Raw genomic sequence first — 16,558 nt, forward strand, 5'->3', positions numbered from 1 at the left:
GCTTGCTCAGGAATGGCAGCAGGCAGGTGTGAGTGCATCTGCACGCACTGTGAGGCGGAGACTCTTGGAGCAAGGCCTGGTCTCCAGGAGGGCAGCAAAGAAGCCACTTCTCTCCAGGAAAAACATCAGGGACAGACTGATATTCTGCAAAAGGTGCAGGGAGTGGACTGCTGAGGACTGGGGTAAAGTCATTTTCTCTGATGAATCCCCTTTCCGATTGTTTGGGACATCTGGAAAACAGCTTGTTCGGAGAAGACAAGGTGAGCGCTACCACCAGTCTTGTCTCATGCCAACTGTAAAGCATCCTGAAACCATTCATGTGTGGGGTTGCTTCTCAGCCAAGGGAGTCGGCTCTCTCACAGTCTTACCTAAAAACACAGCCATGAATAAAGAATGGTACCAGAATGTCCTCCGAGAGCAACTTCTCCCAACCGTCCAAGAGCAGTTTGGTGATGAACAATGCCTTTTCCAGCATGATGGAGCACCTTGCCATAAAGCAAAGGTGATATCTAACTGGCTCAGGGAACAAAACATAGAGATTTTGGGTCCATGGCCTGGAAACTCCCCTGATCTTGATCCCATTGAAAACTTGTGGTCAATCATCAAGAGACGGGTGGACAAACGAAGACCTAGGAATTCTGACAAAATGCAAGCATTGATTGTGCAAGAATGGACTGCTATCAGTCAGGATTTGGTCCAGAAATTGATTGAGAGCATGCCAGGGAGAATTGCAGAGGTCCTGAAGAAGAGGGGTCAACACTGCAAATATTGACTTGCTGCATTAACTCATTCTAACTGTCATTAAAAGCTTTTGTTACTCATAATATGATTGCAATTGTATTTCTGTATGTGATGACAACATCTGACATACACACATGAAAACCAGAGGGCAGCAAATCATGTGAAAATATAATATTTGTGTCATCTCAATACTTTTGGCCATGACTGTATATATATATAAAAAAAAAAAAAAATTCCCTTCTCACCCACCGCGGGTGGTTCTTATCCTCTGAGCTCGGGTCCTCTACCAGAGGCCTGGGAGCTTGAGGGTTCTGCGCAGTATCTTGGCTGTGCCAAGGACTGCACATTTCTGGACTGAGATGTCTGATGTTGTTCCTGGGATCTGTTGTTGCCATTGGTCCAGTTTGGGGGTGACTGCCCCGAGGGCCCCGATGACCACAGGCACCACTGTGGTCTTCACCTTCCAGGCCCTCTCCAGTTCCTCCCTGAGGCCCTGGTATTTCTCTAGTTTCTCGTGCTCCTTTTTCCTGATGTTGCAGTCGCTTGGTATTGCTACATCTACCACAACGGCTTTCCTCTGTTGTTTATCCACTACGACAATGTCTGGTTGGTTCGCCATCACCATTTTGTCTCTCTCTCTCTCTCTCTCTCTCTCTATATATATATATATATATTACGGAGATTTTCTTCTGAAAATCTCCGTAATAAGATCTTAGCTGTCTTTTTTCTGTGTTTATTTGGACATAATGCAGTTAAGGGCTGTACAGTGGCGCAGTTGGTAGCACTGTTGCCGTGCAGCAAGAAGGTCCTGGGTTCGATTCCCGGCCCGGGGTCTTTCTGCATGGAGTTTGCATATTCTCTCCCTGTGCATGCTGGGTTCTCTCCGGGTTCTCCGGCTTCCTCCCACAGCCCAAAAACATGACTGTCAAGTTAATTGGTCTCTCTAAATTCTCCATAGGTGTGAGTGTGTGTGGTCTAAATGGCGCATATCGAGTAGTGGGCCTGAAATCCAATCACTCCAATACAGTTGTTGATGAACAAACCTTTGTAATACCAGACCTTGTTATATTGCATTTTTGTTGTTTACTTAGGGTGAGACTTATTGGAGGCTTATATAATTGTACCCTGTAAAAAAAACAACTAAGTATAAATACAGCAAGGCCTGCCGCAGTAAGCAAAAAAATCAATTAATCGCATGATAAATGAAAATTATTAACCTCATTTTAATTTGTCGGCTTTATAGTTTCTTTCTGTCTTTTTCTCTATGGACACTGGATGAAAAAAGGCTCAACTCTGGTAAACTCCACTAATCCCTCCCTTCCTTATTTCCTTAGTGTAACAGAGGAGTGAACTATTGCATCAGGTAGTTGGATATGGATTTCTCTATCTAAATCTAATGATTATTGGAGGGCAATATAGTATACAGACTTCATAATCTGATCTCTTTTGGTTGAATGTAGTTTTTATTTCCACTTTGGTTTTATGTGGTTTAGTTTTTATTCAAGCGCATTTCTTTGTTAATGGAGACTAAGAGTCCATATTATTTTTAATTTTGGTTGTTTTGTTTATTTTGTTTACCAGTTCCAGTGTTAAGTGTTCTTTTGAAAATAAAGTGTATTTATTTTTGGCAGGATGTGCTTGCATTATTATGTCATTACCATTATATCAGATTAAAATGGTCTTCAAACAATATTATCGTTTATCACTAGGCCTGTCGCGATAAACGATAAATCAATTAATCGTACGATAAATTAAAACTATCGATGTCATTTTAATTATAGGCATTATCGTCTCTTCCGGCCTTTTTCTTTTTCTGTTAATGACACTGAATGAAAAAAGGCTCAACTTCGGTGCTCTCCACTGAACCCCCCCTTCCTCATTTCCTTAGTGTAATGCCCAGCGGCGCACGACACGATCTTAGAGCTGTTGGCCGATTGTCGGCCCATTTTCAAAACCTGACAGATCACACATTAGCCGACAGAAATATAACTGTTCGATCGGGTTCGTTCCTGCCTTGTGGTGTCCAACAATGGGCACAAAATAATGGCTACAAGTCCAGGGTTAGGGTTAGGGTTTATTTTGTTTATCAGTTCCAGTGTTAAGTGTTCTTTTGAAAACAAAGTGTATCTATCTTTGGCAGGAAATCGCATGCATTATTAAGTCAATCAGTGTAAACAATATTATCGTTTATCACAATAATTTTTGAGACAATTAATCGTTCAGCAATATTTGTTATCGTGACAGGCCTAAATATGGTAAAATTCTGGCAACCACAGCTGCTGGCATTTTACCATGAATTAGAGACTTCTTTTTTAACAGTGTAGTGTTATAGTGGTGGATTAAATTGGTAAATCTCCACTGAAGGCCTACGTCCCAAATGCATGGCCCGCCAAGCATACCTCAAATCTACTCTACTGGCCTCAACAAAGATGCTGACCTACAACCAGTTTATCATAAAGTTGAAACTTAGCAACTTTATTAGAAAATATTGCTATAACTCCTGACTATTACTTTTTATGTGGGCGCTCAGACAGAATGTGTTTCAGTTAACAGCTCTCATGGACACGGAGGTCCACCATTAGGCTTTTCATAGTTTGGACGAAGCGCTAAAGTAGGTCTCCAATTGAAGCTTTTGGAATTTTCCGAAGCCATCAGCTGGTCCTTCATATACTGAATGCCGGCCAACCAGTTCTATTTTGTGCCTTATATCTGATAGCTAAGTCTTCTAAATCTAATGCTGTCAAACTCTTTGAAAACTAATCATTTTCCAACAGTTGGCCATATTTTTTCTAGGCCTTGGCTGTGCTTTTTGTTCTGTTTTGTTTTTTCTTTTTAAGATGAGGCCTAAAAAAATTCAACATGGCCAGAGCACATGTACACCTTGTCCAAGCCTGATCTAACCTGACTCGTTAACTCTGATTAGAGACCTTTGATCAAAGTAATCTCGACATATTTTAAACTGCTACCAGTTTAAAATATGTCAAGACCTCTGACTTTGCTCTCTGCTGGCTTGGAAGTGTAACTTCTCTCATTTTTAGCTTTAGTTTAACATCTTCCAGCTCCATTTTGTCACTTGTTTTAACTGCAGGGTGAGTCAAGTGTGAATATTCAGGGTTGCATGATTGATGGGAGCAGAGTGGAGTCACATGCACATTGATTCAGCACTGTGCTATGCTTGTTACAGTCTAACTTCTGCACTTTACTTTCTTTCCTCAACAGGGTAAACTACTGTACCTCCTATTTAGACTATAATATCTACATTAACCAATCTTTATATTGTGTATTCTTGTTCACCTTTCTCTATGCTGGATTTATTGTAGGCTAATTTAAAATGCACCACAGAAGCCCGAAACCAACCATTAAATATATGACTTTGGCCTGAAATGGTACAGATTTCAAGTTGGCCATAGGATTAGGGTTAGGGTTAGGGAATGGCTAGGCTAAGGAAGAACATTTCCTCTATTGTTACTACCTAAAACTACAGTTTGGTTTTTGTTTGTTTTTGACAGATGGGGTGGGTCTAAATGTATGGAGATGACAACAAACAAGCAAGATTTGGATTTCTGGGTCACCTGGACCCCCATCAACAGATGGCCTACAGGGTTTGTGCTGGAAACAGCAGAGCACTGAGGTGAAACTAATCCTCACAGAGACACAACCCAAATGCTTACATAAGATACTCAAAGAAGTCCCTTGACTAATGGGAAAAGTAGTCTCTGTGTGTATGCTCTACATACTGTATATGCATGTGTTTATCTGAAGTGTCATATCTGAATAAACATGACAGAGACACTCCTGAATCACAAAGTCTTCTCTGTGATTCAGGTATCTGAGGTTGGAGTTCCCAGTGGATAAAGAAAAGTCAATCAAAAAAGAAGTATCAATATTTTTACTATTTAGCAGAATTTGACGCACAGTAAAAACACACACAAGTGGATGCCTTGTCCTTTGTCCACTCCTTGATATTCTCAATTTCCCTCTCAATTTCTTCAAGACTTTTTTGAATAAGTTACTTTTTATGGTCATACTCTCCTAAATATGACCACATGGTCATATTTATTTTATGATCATACACTCCTAAGACAAAAGGGATACTGTGAAATGTTCTGAGAGTTTGACTTGTGTATTACTATAATATTTTAATTGGGCGATACGTGAGTTTTGACTAGTGTCGCAGCGACAGTCACAGTACCGTTTTCTCATATCAGAGCAGACCCAGAGCAGAACTTTTTCCCTGACTTGCCTGTAGCGCAACTGGGATTTAGTACAGAACTAGGGCAGCCTGATTAACTCTACGTCAGACGTTTTCTCTGCAGTTAAACCATTTCTGTGTTTGCGAGGAGGGGTTTTCCCTACTACTGCTAAGACCATTAGGAAAGTAAATAAATGAAAGTTTTTTTGTAACTTCAATGTGGAAAGAAAATTTTTGTCCATAATTTGGTAGTTGCAGGAACCCATTCTGTATGCACACTTCTCCCTACAGTGGATCTGGGACAACTGAAGGCAGAAGCATGTCAAGGATAAAAATTGGTTAATAAACATTATTTGACTGAGGGCAGTCAGATCAATTTAATTTGCTAAATTACTATTCTTGCTAAAAAAGTAAGAACAAAAAAATCAAAAAAAGGTCACTTAGGACATCAAAGATGAAAGGGGCAGGACCTCAAGCCCCCATCTCCCTCACCTATGCACATACCTACAGCACAATTTAAAAATTAATTTAATAACTTGAACCAGGTCGTGATCATTTATGTTTGGTACCAGCCTTTTTAACGAGCTCTCAGTTGGCTTGTGCTTCCCGATTGCTCTGTTTTGATGCAAATGACCTCGGTTAGCTGGTAGACTACACATCTCTATTGCAGGCCATATACTGTATATCGCACATTCCTAATCTTAACCAATAAATTAAAACCCTCACTTTGAAAGACTCATTGGAAGGAGATAGATAAGTAGATGTATTGAAATGTTTTCCATTACATTTGCTTTTATTTTCTAAATGTTAATATCGCTGAATGTGGACCTGCTCAACACCTACACAGAGACTGGAGGACAAAAGCACAGCATGTCAGCAGCAACATGAACATTAAACAGCCTGTCAAACATACACACTTTCCTTCATGGGAAAGTGAAGGAAATCCACATAAAAGCTCTATTGTACATTTATATTACAGCGCACCAAGGAGCCCATGGTGTTCTTTTGCTTTAAGCAATAAAATACACAGACATTTCATTAAAAATATTCTTTGCAACAGCTAACTTTTATTTCCTTTAATATTTTCAAATATGAACCAAGCCTATGAGAATTTTAGTTTGAATGAATCAGCTGAAGGAGTCGAGTAGAAGCCTTCACACCCAGAGAGTAGAGACAGCAGCTGGGTGGGACGACAGGGCTGCTGGGGTGATTAGGTTGGCTTGTGCATTTACATGTGGGAGTTCACTCTCGTTAGTATTCATCAGTTCACAAAGTAAGCAAGTCACAAGACGATTTAATTGTTTTTTGATGTTTTCTTCACCTACTTTAACAAACACATTATTGGTGGATTCTTTCATCCTTTAGACATTGAACTTCTTAGTGGAGTAGCACTTTATAAAGTACCTGGATCTCCATGCCCTGCTCCAGTAGTCTCTTGGCTTGGTTCTCTACCTCCAGCCTAGCTCTGCTGATCAGCAGCAGATCATTCTCGATCACCTCTATACCGCTCAGATCCACACCTTGAGACAAGTAGTCTGGAATAGAAAAAAGAAAATGGTGATTAATTTGTACATTTTGGCGTCTAAATGTGGTGAAGCAGAATTTGGATTTAATAGAGAGAGGAAAGAAAGATGCAAAAGTTAATTAGACTATAACAAGTGCAGCAACCTGCACAACTAATTTGTACACAGCCCTGATTCAATCTATCAATCACACATCCCTGAAGATTTACAGTTATAACAAAAAGGAGATGGAAGCTCTTACTCTAATGGTGGTCTGAAAACCAAAGTAATAAAATCTTTTTTTTCTCCGAAGAGTTGTTGCGGCCCTAGTGGCTCCTATTTTTTGCGACAGTAGTCAGACAAAAAAGGGGGCGAGGAGAGGGGGGAGGACATTCAGCAAAGGTTGCTGGGACTGGGAGTCAAACCCGCAACGTCCGCGTCGAGGACTAAGGCCTCCAAACATGGGGCGTACTAACCCCCTGCGCCACCACGGCACGCTCCACAAAACAGTAAAATCTTGATTAAAATATTATCAGGTTTACTTCGGACTCAGGCCTATAGTCAAAGCTCTTTAGTTGGGTCAGATCAGGCTCTGATTTTTAGGCCCCATCTGCACGGTATGGTGAAAACAGCTTGTTGAAGTTCAAAGCGAGCATCAGAATTAATGAGGAAGTACTGTAAGTATGTTTATTTGACTTTCAATAGTTGTTGGTGCCACATAGACTGATCTGAGTTCTTTAGAACCAGCTGAACTGCTCGGACTTTCACTCAAAGTCATTTTTCAGGTTAACAAAGAATGTTCTGAAACAGAAAATAACATCCAGCGAGCAGCAGCTGTGTGGATGGTAATGTCAGAGGTAAGAGAGTGGACAGACTGGGTAAAGATGATATACATTGGCAACTGTAGTTCAAACTGGCAACAACAACGATATGCAGAATACTCTGTGAAGGTAGAACACGTGGAACCATGAATATACGCAAGCTTTTGACCTGCTGTGAAAACGTGTGGCAGCCACGCAAACCTTTTCTGTGGACAATAACAAACTATAAAGCGTCAAAACTCACTTAAATACACTGAAATCTGACTACATTCAGTGTTTTTTAGACCAAGAAGCATCAAACCCAATGTTTTTTCATGATTTTAATATTTTATTTTTTCAATGTAAATGATGAAACTGAACCGCATTTATCCTCAGACAATAAGCTAACAAGCACACAAAATAAAGAAAATAAAAATCAAAGGATGTGAAGACCTCACTCGAATGTAAATAATAATTTTCCTCAGTTTTTGTCTCATAAAGATGTAACGCATTGGTCTGTGTGCCGAAGCGAATGAAATGCATCTGTGGGGCAATTTTTTATTACAAAATTTCTTCTTCTTTATACATCCAATTTTTTTTGTGCGCTGCACTTTCCTAAATTTTTCCGTACGCCAAGTTTTATTGTGAAAACTGCAGACTCTTTTATACATGAGGCCCCTGGTACCACTGCTGTCAGAAAAGAACAGGAAGCTGAGACTAAAATTCAAACAGGCTCACCAACAGCAGGTTGGAAAAATCATTGCTGTTATGTGGAATCTGGTGTAAACAACATGAAGACATGGATCAATCCAATCTTCTATCAACAGTTCAAGCTGGTGGTGGAAACAGTATCTTCATGGCAGACTCTAGACTCATTAGTACCAACTATGCATCGTTTAACCCTGCCAGAGCCTACCTGAGTATCATTGCTGTGCCCATCAGTTTATGACCACTATGGACCTATCTTCTGATGCTTAATTCCAGTAGGACAATGCAACATGTCACAAAGTTCTGATCATATCTACTGTAGTACACAACAGTGAGATCACTGTAGTCCAGTGTTCTCCACACTCACCAGATCCAAGTCCAAGAATCTGGATTTGGGATGTAGTGGGAGTGGGACTACATCACGAATGCACAGAAGACAGATCAGCAACTGTGAGACAATATTACGTTAATATATGGAGCAAGATGTCTGAGGAATATGCCTGACACTTTGGTTGAATCTATATGATACAGAATTAAGGCAGTTCTGCAAGCAAGATGCACCCAAACAGACACTAGGACGGTACACCTATTAAAACTCTTTAAGTCTTTTGTTCAATTTCCTCTAAAGCTCTTTTCCTTGCTTTGTGTTTGAATGGGGCTTTATAAATAAATAAGGAAGAAGGTCCAGTTGATATGGCCAGTTGATATCAGCCAGTCATTGTCTGTGGAGCAATTCCTCCTCCTAAAGAAGAATAAGATGACGGTGGGAAGAACTAGCTTCCTTTTCACAGAAAGAAACCTTCAACTGAGCAGCCTATGTTTTCTATACTTCAGGCCTTGCTTAAATTAGGAACCTTTTGGAGGCCAGATATAAATAAATGATCTTTCATAAAAATGCATAAAAAAATGCACTTTTTTATGCATCGATAGTGTTTAACCCTTTCAAGAAAAAAACAAAAACAAACTTGACCCAGATTTGTAGAGGGACAATTTGAGAACCAGGCATTTACATCTTCAAACTGTAAAGTGTACTTGTACAAAAATGTTTAGTCAACTATTGTTCAAATGATACTCTGGTACTTTATCAACATGTCTTCTTTGTGATTAAATTATCATATTTCATCCTACTGACAGAGAAGATGACAGCAGGACAAGTCAGCTTGACAGATTTGTCAACAACACTTATTTCAAAGAAGCACATAGCACTTCTGACAGCCTGTTAAACATTTCAACTGCCTTTTCCCCTGCATTGTTTCTCCACCTACTGTCACTCTAGCTTTATGCCATCTGGAATGGTATAAACTGGCCCATATATACTGGCCTAACTCGCAGGAAAATGATGCAGTGGACAATCAGTTGATTGTATTCCACCAGTATAATGAGCCTATTAAACAATGTCTATTAAACAATGAGCATCTGAAAATGTAGCATCATAGACAAACTGCTAAAATTAACATTGATGCTGTTGTTAACTAACAAACATTATGCTATTAGAACTTTAACCAGAAAAGAGAGAAACCTGAATGTTCATGTAGCAATACATGAGGTGGTGTGTGTGAGGACAGCAGGCCAGGCAGACCAGAACATGGACACACTATTACAATGTGAATAACAGACACTAAGCAACAAGCCGGTGAGTATTACTACGGTAATCTACAACCTTTTAGCTTTTTTTTTTTTTTTTACAAGAGTTATTTATTTGAAAGTTGTCAGACAGAAAAGTGAGTTATGAAGGAAGGGGAAGACATGCGGTAAAGATCATCAGGCCGGGACTCAAACCTGCGGCAGCCACATTGAAGACTAAGGCCTCCTTACATGGGTCACGCTTTATCCCTGCACCACTTCCATGCCCTAATCGGGCCTATTTTTGATGTTGGAGTAGTAGACTAAACTCGCAGCTGATATGGTTTAGCAATACCACTACTCTGTCCATTACAAAGGGGTCCAGCTATGATGTCAAACGTGGACTCTGGGGTCATCAGTGACTTTGGGTCTGTTTGCATGATTGATTTTTTTCAACTGCAATAGCGGTTTGAGATGATGTTTGTTGTGGGTTAATAGAAAAGAAACTGAAGGGAGCCGAGTCAATCATGGAACTGGTTTGGCTGTATACTGATATTTCTAAGTATACTGTACACTCCCACTTCTGGCTTAAAGTACAGTCTGGTTGCTACACAAACACCTTTGTTCTTTCCTCTACACCAGGTCACTATTGCAACTAAGAATTTGTTCTTAATAACTCACCTGGTTAAATAAAGGTTAGATAAAATAAAATAATTTGAGGTTTCAGCAGGTCACATGGCTGAAATTAAAGTAGAAAACTGACTCAGATTAAACTTTGCTGCATTAAGATGACTGGTGCTCTTTGGTAGCATCATAGCACAGAATTTCACAAGAAAATGCAAATGAACCTCAAAAAGGGGATCACTCCTCTCTCATCTGAAAATGTTTGACAGTATACTTCCCTGCACTGCAAGTCAAGTAAAAAAACAAGAGGTTGGAAATACACAGAAGCAAAGCTCTGGCGTGCAAAAGTAATATCCAGCACAGGACTTAAAACTAAAGCAATGTCAGTTTTAATATGAACAATAGACATGATTAAAAAAATTAATAATGGGAGAATTGTACAGAACCCGTACAACCTCCTATCATGATGATCAAAAAGAAAATATGTTTGAAGTTTTCACTTAATAAATGATCTGTCCATGTAATATATATATATATATAAATATATATATACACTGCTCAAAAAAATAAAGGGAACACTCAAATAACACATCCTAGATCTGAATGAAAGAAATATTCTCATTGAATACTTTGTTCTGTACAAAGTTGAATGTGCTGACAACAAAATCACACAAAAATCATCAATGGAAATCAAATTTATTAACCAATGGAGGCCTGGATTTGGAGCCACACACAAAATTAAAGTGAAATAACACTACACGCTGATCCAACTTTAATGTAATGTCCTTAAAACAAGTCAAAATGAGGCTCAGTATTGTGTGTGGCCTCCACGTGCCTGTATGACCTCCCTACAACGCCTGGGCATGCTCCTGATGAGGTGGCGGATGGTCTCCTGAGGGATCTCCTCCCAGACCTGGACTAAAGCATCCGCCAACTCCTGGACAGTCTGTGGTGCAACGTGACGTTGGTGGATGGAGCGAGACATGATGTCCCAGATGTGCTCAATCGGATTCAGGTCTGGGGAACGGGCTGGCCAGTCCATAGCTTCAATGCCTTCATCTTGCAGGAACTGCTGACACACTCCAGCCACATGAGGTCTAGCATTGTCCTGCATTAGGAGGAACCCAGGGCCAACCGCACCAGCATATGGTCTCACAAGGGGTCTGAGGATCTCATCTCGGTACCTAATGGCAGTCAGGCTACCTCTGGGGAGCACATGGAGGGCTGTGCGGCCCTCCAAAGAAATGCCACCCCACACCATTACTGACCCACTGCCAAACCGGTCATGCTGAAGGATGTTGCAGGCAGCAGACCGCTCTCCACGGCGTCTCCAGACTCTGTCACGTCTGTCACATGTGCTCAGTGTGAACCGGCTTTAATCTGTGAAGAGCACGAGGCGCCAGTGGCGAATTTATCAATCCTGGTGTTCTCTGGCAAATGCCAAGCATCCTGCACGGTGTTGGGCTGTGAGCACAACCCCCATCTGTGGACGTCGGGCCCTCATACCATCCTCATGGAGTCGGTTTCTAACCGTTTGTGCAGACGCATGCACATTTGTGGCCTGCTGGAGGTCATTTTGCAGGGCTCTGGCAGTGCTCCTCCTGTTCCTTCTTGCACAAAGGCGGAGGTAGCGGTCCTGCTGCTGGGTTGTTGCCCTCCTACGGCCTCCTCCATGTCTCCTGGTGTACTGGCCTGTCTCCTGGTAGCGCCTCCAGCCTCTGGACACTACGCTGACAGACACAGCAAACCTTCTTGCCACAGCTCGCATTGATGTGCCATCCTGGTTGAGCTGCAGTACCTGAGCCACTTGTGTGGGTTGTGGAGTCCGTCTCATGCTACCACAAGTGTGAAAGCACCACCAACATTCAAAACTGACCAAAACATCAGCCAGACAGCATAGGTACTGAGAAGTGGTCTGTGGTCCCACTCCTTTATTGAGTGTGTCTTGCTAATTGCCATTAATTTCCACCTGTTGTCTATTCCATTTGCACAACAGCAGGTGAAATTGATTGTCAATCAGTGTTGCTTCCGAAGTGGACAGTTTGATTTCACAGAAGTTTGATTTACTTGGAGTTATATTGTGTTGTTTAAGTGTTCCCTTTATTTATTTGAGCAGTGTATATATATATATATATATATATATACGGAGGTTGAGGTGCCAGAGATACCATCATGGGAGGACAAGCCCCTACATGGGATGTACCACCAGCAAATAACCCAAGTGGCTGATATCAGTAAATCCTACCAATGGCTGGAAAAAGCTGGACTCAAGGACAGCACAGAGGCCCTCATCCTGGCCGCCCAGGAACAGGCCCTAAACACCAGAGCAATAGAGGCCCAGATCTACCACACCAGACAAGACCCAAGGTGTAGGCTGTGCAAGGAGGCCCCTCCAGCACATAACAGCAGGGTGCAAGATACTGGCAGGGAAAGCGTACATGGAACGACATAACCAAGTTGCAGGCATAGTGTACAGAAACATCTGTGCAGAATATGGACTGGAAACCCCGAGATCAAAGTGGGAAACACCCCCAAAGGTGACGGAGAATGCCAGAGCTAAGATCCTGTGGGACTTCCAGATCCAGACAGACAAAATGGTGATGGCGAACCAACCAGACATTGTCGTAGTGGATAAACAACAGAGGAAAGCCGTTGTGGTAGATGTAGCAATACCAAGCGACTGCAACATCAGGAAAAAGGAGCACGAGAAACTAGAGAAATACCAGGGCCTCAGGGAGGAACTGGAGAGGGCCTGGAAGGTGAAGACCACAGTGGTGCCTGTGGTCATCGGGGCCCTCGGGACAGTCACCCCCAAACTGGACCAATGGCTACAACAGATCCCAGGAACAACATCAGACATCTCAGTCCAAAAATGTGCAGTCCTTGGCACAGCCAAGATACTGCGCAGAACCCTCAAGCTCCCAGGCCTCTGGTAGAGGACCCGAGCTCAGAGGATAAGAACCACCCGCGGTGGGTGAGAAGGGAATTTTATATTTAAAAAAAAAATTCACTTTACTGATTTACTGAATGCAGCATTGAGAACGATATATATATATATATATATATATATATATATATATATATATATATATATATATATATATATATATATATATATATATATATATATATTATGTAAGTCAATCCTCACTGACATGAGTAGCCAAGAATTTTAACTAACTTTGTTTTCAACAACTTTATGATATACATGTAAAAAGAATAATATCTCACTGCTGTAAAATGTTGACATTTATAAAACGTTGAAATTTGTAGCCATTCAATTCATGTTCCAACTTTCCAACTTAATAAGTAAACTACAGAAGATCTGACATCAACACAAAATGATGGTTGATTAGTTAAATATTAGGACAACTTTCTTGTATGTGTCTTAATTCAAATTTTAAACTAACAAACAAATACTAATTCAAATGGAAACTACCAGAAATAATAGGTTCAAAACCAAACTTCAAAACAACTTACAAGATAAATCTGGTTATTTCAAAGGTTCGGCCCAAAACCGGTCAGGTTCCAGCTAGAGCTGTGAGCAGCTAAAACATTAAGGTCCCACTGAGTGTGTCCTACACCACTTGGCTACAGGTGAAAGTGTTGTGTATATGTCTGTGTGACACTGAGACAGAGAAAGTTGAAATTCTAACAAAGAAATACACAGAAAGCAGCTTATAGATCTTAGCTCAGAATAGCATGCAAATGTTGTTTCAGAAATTTTTTTTCCAAGAACGTTACACTCATTAAAGATTCCTTCCATACAGTTATGTGCCCAAGCATTTACTTTTATTTTGATGATTCAGACTTACAGCTAATGAAAACTCCAAATTTTGTTTCTCAGAAAATATAACAGACCAATAAAAATGAAATGTTCTTAGTAACACCGAGTCCTCCATGTATTGTACAATAGCTGCACTTAGCACTTGTGAAAGGCTTCATATGCATCAATTCTTGCATCAATCCAATGTGGCATGGAACAGACCAGCCTGTGGTTCTGCTGGGGCATTCAGGAAGACTATGTTATTTAATTACAGTCTTCAGCTCGTCTGAACTGTTGGTTCTGATGTCTCATTTTCCTCCTGAAGTGGACCAAAAAGTGAAACTTTGGCCTCTGGCCAATGGACTACTTGACAACAGCCCTGAGATTCTCTGTGTGGTTTAGGTCAACCCAGTTTGCTGGCATTACCATGGTGACTAAAGCAGGCACTAGTACTTTTGGCACTATGGGTTGGTACCTAAACCTTCTGTAAAATGAAATCAACATCTCCATAAAGCTCATCAGAAGATGAACAAATTGGCCACCACAAATAATTCAGAATGAAAAGACAACAAAAAACCCTAAAGTTGTCTTGCATTAAATAGTTTGATGATGTTTTTTTCTGCTAATTGTAGCATCTGAATCGATTCTTTTTACATTTCAGGTCTATAGTACACCTAACACAAAGGAAGAAAGATATACTATTCTTATACAGGTGAAGGCTGAAGTATTGTGCAGACACCACATATTCAAAAGCAATCTGTCCAAAGCTACTGGCTATTTACCAAGCCTAGCAGATATAAAGATGGGACAGCTGAGCTCTGTGAAGAAGTCTTTGTGTGAGTTGGTCTTTTCTGATTTGTGTCATAATGTGCTCACTGCTCACAATGCTGTGCATAGTCATGCATGCCAAAAGGAGACGACACAGACCTTTGGTTATGAGGAGACATTTCCCAGGGCATAGGCAGAGCTCTGGCACAGATGTGCCTTACTCTATGTAGTAAGGTAATGAATTGAGAATGCAGTGACTCAGATTACCAATAATCTCAGCCTCCCATATACACTGGCATGCTTCAAATTAGCAGGAGAGAAAGAAAGTTCTTGTCCACCTGCAGGATAATCTTGGTGGTAAAATTATTTTTTAGTGGTCGTTTTTTGTTGGTTTTGTCTTTTTGTTGTTATTTTTCTGTCAAGGAAAAAAGTATGAAAACTGAGTGTAAAAATGAGAATGAAATCAATATAATTATATCATTGTGATGTAATGTCCTTTCTCAATAAAAATGTTAATATAAAAAATAAATAAAATTATTTTTAGTAGCATTATTAGTTATCAGTCAACCAAAGGGCACAAATCTCTGAACAGCTGAATGTTCACACTTTGCCACAAGCCAAAGTGTAGTTTGCCTTGTGGTCCAAAAGAGGACAATTCTACACTTAGCAAGAAATAATCCCACTTTTCCAAGAAAGCACTGAACTAAGCAGGGGAACAACAATCAGTGGCACGATGGCTAAAAAATCCAAAAGACATTTAAAAAAGTGAGTAGAAAATAATAAACTTAACTTAAGGCGTTTGCTAACATTAAGAACTGCAAATGACACATTTGGTTGTAGTAACCCAATTTGTATGATAGGTTAGTAATATACCAATAATGTGTTATACAACCCACTCAGTATTCTCAGTACTGTAGATCTTCCATCTGCCACCATCAAAGTTCCAATCATAACACACTCCACTCCTATGAAGAATGTTGTAGTACCAAATTGTGAGATGGTTCCTTGACTGATGCTTCATATAATTGATATTTACAGATTTTGGAACCCAGAGTAACATTTTGCAAAAACTAGTCAGAAATGAGGAAAGACACTGAACAGTCTGCTGAGACGAGAGATGCGATGATCAATTGCTGCTTTTCTTTGAGGTCTGACCTCCTGATTCCACTTTGTCATTCTCAAGACTGAAGAACAGAATAATATGCAACATAAATTAAATCAGAATATACATAGAATTAAATACTACAACTAAGACTAACAAAAGCAGAAAATACGACATCATAAAATTATTCAAGAGTGGCTTAAGATGAGAGGCAGAGCGAGTGCCCCACATGCAGAGTCTGTGGTTCTTGACGCCACCATCCTGAGTTCAATTCCTGACTCTAGGATCTTTGTTGCATCTCTTTCCTGATTTTCTTGCCACCCATTTCCCAGATGGCAACTGCTAATAAAGGTCTCTAGTGCTGAAAAAAAATAATCTAAAAAGAAGATTGGCTTAAGAGTAGCAGTGACGCTCTTCAGTTAACCAGTTTCAGTAGACTTAAATTTATGAATGTGTAAATGTATGAATTCTGGGACTCAGCTATATTTTTAAGATGCAATGAAATGTCACAGAATGTTGAATAAACTACTTATAATATTAATTTCTTTGAACAATTTAATCTGTATGTATTTATTGTAAGCACCTGAACAATTTATTTTCCTGTTTTTTGCACACAGAGAAAAATGAATTGTGGAGGACAACAGAATCTAAATCCTGATCTTTCAGTCTGTGTTTGCTTAGCCTGGCTGTGCCATTGTTGCCATGCCACTGCCAAGCACCCCTAATTAGTCCACTGACAAGCTTCACTCCAGATACACTCGGCAAGCAATAAGGACAACTTTAACAGCTCAA

The 16,558-nt window shown here is 40.3% G+C and overlaps 1 protein-coding gene across 2 annotated transcripts in view; it reads right to left on the reverse strand.

The window, feature by feature from the left end:
- Nucleotides 1-16,558, reverse strand: part of cog5 (component of oligomeric golgi complex 5) — a 71,945-nt gene that overhangs the window by 29,495 nt on the left and 25,892 nt on the right. For both annotated transcript variants that reach the window (XM_023350382.1, XM_023350381.1), the window contains exon 7: nucleotides 6,338-6,468. In XM_023350382.1, the coding sequence (XP_023206150.1) occupies nucleotides 6,338-6,468 (131 nt within the window). The remainder of the gene's footprint in view (nucleotides 1-6,337; nucleotides 6,469-16,558) is intronic.

The sequence above is a fragment of the Xiphophorus maculatus genome, chromosome 17 (assembly GCF_002775205.1).
Source record: "Xiphophorus maculatus strain JP 163 A chromosome 17, X_maculatus-5.0-male, whole genome shotgun sequence".
Lineage (NCBI taxonomy): Eukaryota > Metazoa > Chordata > Actinopteri > Cyprinodontiformes > Poeciliidae > Xiphophorus > Xiphophorus maculatus.